The sequence below is a fragment of the Ursus arctos genome, unplaced genomic scaffold, assembly GCF_023065955.2.
Source record: "Ursus arctos isolate Adak ecotype North America unplaced genomic scaffold, UrsArc2.0 scaffold_6, whole genome shotgun sequence".
Taxonomy (NCBI): domain Eukaryota; kingdom Metazoa; phylum Chordata; class Mammalia; order Carnivora; family Ursidae; genus Ursus; species Ursus arctos.
Window position 1 is genome coordinate 22,359,204 of NW_026623078.1, and position 8,646 is coordinate 22,367,849.

General features: G+C 39.7%; 1 protein-coding gene across 1 annotated transcript; it reads left to right on the plus strand.

Moving 5' to 3' along the window:
• The first annotated feature begins 2,524 nt into the window (after nt 1–2,524).
• Nucleotides 2,525–2,929, plus strand: LOC113268145 (ferritin light chain-like). Its single transcript, XM_044390349.1, has one exon. It carries the CDS (start codon nt 2,525–2,527, stop codon nt 2,927–2,929), a length of 405 nt encoding a protein of 134 aa, XP_044246284.1.
• The last annotated feature ends 5,717 nt before the right edge of the window (nt 2,930–8,646 follow it).

Consider the following 8,646-nt stretch of genomic DNA (forward strand, 5'->3'; position numbering starts at 1 on the left):
TTGTATTTTCCTTTTGTATGTGAATTCCTAGTCTAGGTCCTTAGCTCATTTTTTCCCTCCCTGTTGTGCTCTGACTATCTTTTAAATCTTTTTTTTTTTTAAAGATTTTATTTATTTATTTGACAGAGATAGAGACAGCCAGCGAGAGAGGGAACACAAGCAGGGGGAGTGGGAGAGGAAGAAACAGGCTCATAGCGGAGGAGCCTGATGTGGGGCTCGATCCCATAACGCCGGGATCACGCCGTGAGCCGAAGGCAGACGCTTAACCACTGTGCCACCCAGGCGCCCCTGTGCTCTGACTATCTTTGCTTTGATTTATGCCATAGTTCAGTTCCCGAGAAGTCTCTGAGATGAGGAGTTGTACCAAAGTGACTTCTTAGGAAATGTTCTTAGGAAAAAGTAGTAGGAGAGTAGAGAAGTAGGACAGGAAGGGGAGGGCAGCTAAAGAATTCTGTGGCATCAAATAAAGTCCCATGGAGGAAAACTTTGGTATAACCCCCCAGGGAAGCTCTGGGGACAGCAGAGGTCATACCTCTAAAGTGTCCTGATTAGGGGACAAGAGCAATATTACTCTCTGTCCTTGGTTAGAGACTATCTCAGAGTAAGGGTGGGCCTGGGGTAGGGGAGAGAGGTAGGTGGGCTAACAGAAGTCTCCAAACAAGAGATGCAGGTACCGGTATTTAGAAGGGAAAGCATACCAGAAGCCAGTGAGACAAAAACCGTAAGGGATCCTAGGGAACACGAGTGAAGCACTGACAGTATTTGCTATAAATTACTGCGTCTTTACTTCATACATTAATTATATTAACTTGTATCATACTTACTAGAATATATATTTTCCCAAGATCACCGTTGGAATTTTAATTCTGGTTTTGTTCTTTTCAGATGTACAGATCTTTTCGGTGTTAATGTAGAAGAATTTTAATTATAATTTCTTCACAAAGAAGGGACAACATCAATCTTGCTTATCAGCATCTACCAAAAGACCTAATGCATATTAGGAAGTGAATTAATATTGGAATTATATTGTATATAGAGCTTTGTATATTCAGTATTTTCCAGTTTGGGGAACTGTTGTTGAAATCCTATCAGAAATTTTCTTAAGCTCATCAGTAGGCTGAGCTCACAAGGTAGACTGCTGCTAAGAGAGGAGTAAAAGCCAAAAGCATCTGAAAGGGAGGAAATACATTTGAGCATAGATCTTGCTCTGACAAAGCTGTGCTGTGATTAGTTAAGACTGATGCAGAACTGGGCACCTGGGTGGCTCAGTCGGTTAAGCATCTATCTGTCTTAGGCTCGGGTCATAATCCTGGGGTCCTGGGATCGAGTCCCGCATCAAGCTCCCTGCTCAGCGGGGAGTCTACTTCTCCCTCTGTCCCCCCCCCACCCCCCACTCATGCTCTCTCACTCTCTTGCTCACGCTCTCTTTCTCTTGAATAAGTAAATGAATAAAATCTTAAAAAAAAAAAAAAAGACTGATGCAGGACCTTCCACCAGGATGCTCACCACAAGCTTCACGCTAAGTGAAGCCCATTTTCCAGTGAAGGAAGAGCAAAACCATGAGAAGAGAGCCCCTGTATGCTGCAGATATACATTGTCTGCTGAAAGGTAAGTGTAGGGTAGGAACACTGAGAAAAAAACCACAACCCCACTCCAAGCACAACAAAGCAGTACCCCACTGATGAAGGAAATGAAAGACTGTGCCCACTGAAGAGAGTGCTAGCAACAGCATACCTCAAACCCAACTCAAGTACAAACTAGATTGACCCAAACTCCCATACTAACAACTTGAGAGGAGAGGAGGCTTGCCCCTTTCCAGGCAAGAAGAGTAGTTAGCTTACTCTCTATTCTTCTCCATGCAGTGTCCAACATTCTATAAAAAATTATGAGATACACATAAAATCAAGGGGAAAAAATCAGATATCAGAAGATAACAGATATCAGAAGATAAGATACACATAAAATTAGTAGATACCAGAAGATATCAGATATCAGAAGATAACACAAACTAAAGAACCAAACACAGAGATGTCCCAGATAACACACAGGGATTTTATATAACTATGATTATTAATATATTCAAGGATCAAGTGTAAAATATGGACAACATGTGTGAACACATGGGAAATTCAGCAGGGAAAGGGAAACAATAATTAAAAGTCAAAAGGAAATGTTACAAATAAAGATTATCCCGCAACAGAATTTTGGCATACATACAGAAAAAAATGGATAGAACTGAAAAGAGAAATAAACAAGTCTATAATTAAAATCAGAGATTTCAATACTTCCCTCCTGTAATCAATAATTAGAATAAGTAGAAAATCAGTGAAGTTATTGGAGACTTGAACGTTATCAAACAAACTGATCTAATTAACATTTCTAGAACACTCTATTCATCCCCAAACAACACATTCTTTTCAACGGCACATGAAACATTTACCTAGACAGACCATATTCTCAGATAAAAACAAACCGCAGTAATTCAAAAGGAACGAAATCATAAAATATGTGTTATCTGACCACAATGGAATATCTCGAATTGGCTGAGGAGAAGCTCAAAGGCGCTGAGCGTCCCCGGAAGGTGCAAAACCAGAGCAGTGTTGGTGCCCTGTTCCAGGACGTGCAGAAGCCCTCCCAAGATGAGTGGCATAAAACCCTGGACACCATGGAAGCTGCCATGGTTCAGGAGAAGAGCCTGAACCCACGCCTTTTGGATCTGCATGCCCTGGGTTCTGCCCCGCAGACCCAGCTTGGAGACTTCCTGGAGATCCACTTCCCGGATGAAAAGGTGAAACTCATCAAGAAGATGGATGACCACGTGACTAACCTCCCCAAGATGGCTGTTCCCCAGGAATGGCTGGGTGAGTCTCTCTTGGAAAGGCTCACCCTCAAGCATGGCTACGAGCCTCTGACGGCCAGCAGCCTTTGAGCGGCCCCTCTGAGATACCCCTAGTGCCAGAGCTTGTGTCTGAGCCTCTCCCTGCAGCCACTGGGCAGCTTTTTAACCGCCCTGGAGCCCCGCCCCAAGCTGTGGACCAAACGGAAACTATGCGTCTTTTTGCAGAAACAAACAAAAAGCACAAAGCAAAACAACAACAAAAACAAAGCTCAGATGAAAATCCATAATGAACACAGACCCAAAAATCCTTGACAAAACATTAGCAAACTTAATTTAATAATATATATATATATCAAAAGGATAATATATCACAACCAAAATTTATCCTAGAACTAAAGTTTGTTTAACATTTGGAAACCAATCAACATAATTCACTATATCAAAAGACTAAAACAAAAACATATGATCATCTCAGTAGATGCAGAGAAAGTATTTGAAAATACTTAACAACCATTCATGAAAAGCACCTTTTAGCAAAGAAGTAATAGAAGAGAACTTTTTCGGCTTGATAAAAGGCGTAATTGTGTTGAATTGTGACTCCCCCTCCAAAAAAAAATACGTTGGAAGTATTAAACCCTAGTGCCTCAGAATGTGACTCGATTTGGAAATAGGGACTTTGCACAGGTAGTCAAGTTAAGTTAAGGTCTTTAGCGTAGCCCTTAATCCAGTATGACTTGTGTCTTCATAAAACTGGGAAATTTAGATACAAAGACAGACAAGCATAGAAAAAAGACTGTGTGGAGAGACACAGAAAATGCCATATGAAGGTGGAGGATTAAAAAAATGTACTTACAAGCCAAGAAATGCCAAAGATTGCTGGCAGACCATCAGAGGCTAGGAGAGGGGCATGGAACAGATTCTCATTCACAGTTCTCAGAAGGAACCAACCTTGCCTACAGCTTGATTTCAGACCTCTGCCCTTCAGAGCAGTGAGACAATAAATTTCTGTTATTTGAAGCCACGCAATTTGTGGGACATTATGGCAGCCCTAGGAAACTAATACAGGCAGGCAGCTATTAAAACAACAATAGCAACAACAAAAATACCACTAACGTCATGCTTATGATGAAAAACTGAATGTCGCCCTACAAAGATCAGAAACGACAAGGATAGGGCGCGTGGGTGCACAGTCAGTTAAGTGTCTAACTCCTGATTTCAGTTCAGGTCATGATCTGAGGGTCGTGAGATCAAACCCCACGTCGGGCTCCACACTCAGCAAAGAGTCTGCTTGAGATTCTCTCTCTCCCTCTCCCCTGGCCCTCCACTCGTGCTCGCTCACTCTCTCAATTAAAAAAACAAAACAAAAACAAAAACAAAAAAACAAGACGAGGATAAAACTTCTACTTTATAGTGGACCAAAGGTCCTGGGCACTGCGGGAAAAATAAAGAAAACACATAGAGAATGGAAATGAAGGAATAAAGCTGCTTTATCTGCACATTACCCCATCATCTACAGAAATAATCCCGAAGACTCTCAAACAAACAAAAAACTGCTGGATCTGATAAGTAAATTGAGCAATGTTACAAGATACACAGAGTCAATATAAAAAATCATATTTCTAGATAATAGCAGTAAAAATTGACAACTGAAAAAACCTCTCATTTCCAAAAGGGTCAAAAACCATGAAGTATTCAGGCATAAATCCAGCAGAATACGTTCAAAGTTTGTATGCTACAAATAATATGGCATTATTGAAGGAAACTAAAGATCTAAACAAATGGGGAAATATACTATACTTTTGGATCAGATGCTCTTAAGATATCAGTTTTCCCTCTTGGATTTTAATTTTAAAATTTAAATGGAAAAGCAAAGGACCTAAAATAGTCAAAATTATTTTGAAAAAGATAACATTGCGAGGAGTGAGGTCACCTGATTTCAAGACTTACTATAAAATTACGATAATCGAACCACTATGGCATGGGTGTAGGGATAGGCACATAGATCAATGGAATAGAATACAGTTTAGAAATAGACTCACATGTGATTCGTCAAATGATTTTTGACAAAGGTACCAAGATAATTTAATGGGGAAAAAAGGATAATCTTTTCAAGAAATGGTTCTGAAAGAATTGTACATTATATTAAAAAAGAAGAGAACTTCAACTCTTTCATTGTGTCGTATATATAAATTAACTCAAAATGGGTTATAGACCTACATGAAAGCGTTAAAACTATAAAACTTCTTGGAACAAATACATACGAGAAAGTCTGTGATCTTGGTATAGGAAAGATTTCTTGGATAAGGTACAAAAAGCACAAATCACAAAAGAAAATATTAATAAATTGGACTTTATCAAGATGAAGAACTTTTATTCTTTTAAAGTACTATTACGTGACAGAAAAGACAAATCACAGACTGGGAGAATCTATTTTCCAAACAATCGAATAAATGATATCTATCCAGAATATACAAAGAACTCTTGCAACTCAATACAAAGAAAGCAAACAACCAAATCATTAAAAAAAATGACAACGAATTTGGACACTTCACTGAAGAAAATGTATGAATGACAAATAAGCACATGCAAAGAACTCAACATTAATAGTCATTTGGGAAAGCAAATTAAGATCACGAGGGCTCAGGAAAGGGTTAATTCCGTGGGCTTGGGTTGCCCAAATCCGGCATATTCCAAAGAAAGGCCTGTGTTTAGAACTGACCCCTGGAATATTCCATGCGATATTCTGCCTCGTAAGAGTGTTTTTATACATTTGAGCCCTTGAGCCATTCTACATTTATGTTGGAACTCTGTTTTTGTGTGCCCAACGCCTTGGACCACGCTGTACCAATTTGACCAGGTAAGTTTATCCTGACAAAGTGAGTTTTAAGGGACACCTGGTTTTGCTGGAGGGAGAGGGGGGCTCTGGGTGAGGGTAGCTGAGGTCAGTCACACAGCTGCTGCATACCTACATTACTGACCCCCAGTAAAAGTCTAGGCACCAAGGCTCCAGTAAGGTTCCTGAGTTGGCAACATTTTGCACATGTCATATATCATTGCTGGGAGAACTATGCGTATTCCCTGGAATATGCACCTGGAAGATTGCACTTGCTGTCCCCTGGACTTCACCCCATGTATATTTTCCCTTTGCTAATTTTAGTGTCTTTTCTTTCACTATAATATATTATAATCATGAGTATAACAGCTTTTTTGAGTCCTATAAGTTCCTTTTGCAAAACACTGAGCCTGAGGGTGGTATACCAGCCCCCCCCCAATACGATGAAACAATATTACACACCAACTTGAATAGCTAAAAATTTAAAAGATTGACGTGTCAATTGACAATTGCCAATTTGGCAAGGATTGAAAGCACCTGGAACTTTCTAGATTGTTGGTGGAGATGCAAAATGATATAGCTTTTTTGGAAACAATGTGTCAGTTTTTCATAAAGCTAAATACACTTATCATATGACCCAGCAATCCTATTCCTAGATATATAACAGAGACATGAAAGTATATGTCCACACAAAGACAGGTATGCCAGTGTTTTTGTCAGCTTTATCCATAATTGCCAAAAATTTCAAATGTTCACTGCCTGGTAGGTGGATAAATGAATTGTGGAATATCCATAGGATAGGATAGGATAGGATAGGATAGGACAACAAAAAGGAATAAATCACCAATATATGTAACGACATGGATGAATCTCAAACACATTATATTATGTGAAAGGAGCAAGACACGGAAAACCATATACTCATACTGTATGACTCGATTTATGTGACATTTGGTAAAAAACAAAACTATAGAGACAGAAATCAAATCAGTGGTCACAGGGGCTGCAACTGGGAGAAGGAAGATTGTGAAGCGGAATGAAGGAAATTGGGGTAATTATTATATGACTGCATATATTTGCCAAAACCAGGAGCAACTTATGGGTCTAAAATTAATCTCTGGGAAATATGTCTGATAAAGTACATTTTCTGATCAAAAAAACTAAACCATTATATGTGACAGCTAAGTACGTATTCAAGTAAGATGTTCAAGTATAGAAACTATTGCCTAAGTTCTGTGTGCCTAGCACAGTGTGCTTAATAAATGCTAATAACTTGGAAAGTCTCTCCTAAAGCATGCATAATATGCCACCATAACAGTTTGTCTTGCTTAATTTAATCATTTCCCTATGGTTGGACAGAGTAGTTTCTAATACTTTACTATTATAAATGGTGCCATAAGACCGTATTTATATGGCTTTTTCTTGCCTTTTTCTTAAATTATTTTTTATAGCTTTTGTTTTTCATTTTATTTCATTTTATTTTTCATGTTACAGAGATTACAGCTTCCTTTAGATTTCTACCTTTTTTTTCTATTTGGCTAATTTCCTTGAAAAAGCATGAACGTTTAAATTTCTCTGGAACTTATCAAGTTAAAATCTAATTTTTTTCTCTACCATTCCTTTTAACTTAGAAAGTTATCTTCATCCAGATACTTGGGTTAAAATCTTGCTTCCTCCTTCGTATTTGTTTTGTGATTTTTTAAAAAAGATTTTATTTATTTATTCGACAGAGATAGAGACAGCCAGCGAGAGAGGGAACACAAGCAGGGGGAGTGGGAGAGGAAGAAGCAGGCTCCCAGTGGAGGAGCCTGATGTGGGGCTTGATCCCATGACAGCGGGATCATGCCCTGAGCCGAAGGCAGATGCTTAACTGCTGTGCCACCCAGGCGCCCCTTGTTTTGTGATTTTTAAGGACTGGGTTCAATTTTAGCACGATTACACTGTTACCACTGTTACACTATTGTAACATTTACATGCTGATTTGTAATGATCTGTTTGTCTGACTTTCCCCTGACATGGTGAAATTCTCATGAGAAGAAACCATTGTCTATTTCATCTTCTGTTGTTCCCATCTCTACAGTGTTTCTTGCATAGTAGGGACTCGAGAGGGGGTCTTGGGTAAATAAATGAATGGTAGGGGTCTGGATAGCTGGGCCCTATTCCTACCAGGCCCCCAACTCCACTGCCACAATATGAACACAGTTCTATTCATTCCTCTTTTCTATATAAGATCGATCCGTTTTTCAATGGTTTGTGGTGTAACCCTCAAAGAATAAAGCAAATCTCACCAGAGAAGCCTTTGCGTTGTGCACATTCCTTTTCTTCTTTGCCTCTCATGACATTGGAGGGCTTCATTCAATTATCCGTAGTGAAGGAGTTTTCTTTGCTGTAAGATAGAATTGCTAGGCAGTATAGGTCACAGGCTTTCTGGAAACAGAATTCTTGGGATGAGAGGTGAGTTTCGCCTTTTACTAGTTACTAGTAAGTTACTTATACTTACTAGTTTGGGAAAGTTAATGGGAAGCGTGCAGCTTCGATAGGGTCATTTTGAAGACAGCTGAGATAAGGTCTATTAAGATGCCAGCACAGCTCCAAGCACACAGGAAAGCCCAGTAAAGGTGAGATCTCTTTCATTACCCTTGTTCTCCACTATCCTGCCTTTACTACTAAAGTTCTTAGCAGGGCATTTCACACCAGCTAGCACTCTGGGAAGGGAGTCGGCCTGTGGCGATGTGGAAATGCGTGTTGTCCTGAGCACTGGTCTTGCTGCCTGGGCAAAGACAACTCCCTTGTGTTTCTGGCCATGATCTGAATGAGGGGCTGCCTTGAATCCCCTCTACATCCTATAGTTAGTTCTGGGATTATCCCGTTAGGCATCCATGATGCTAGAAGAGCCTTCACAGCAGGCTTTGCTCTTATGCTCCGTTCACACAGATGAACCATAATTTTTCATCTCAATTCTGTCATCAGGGTC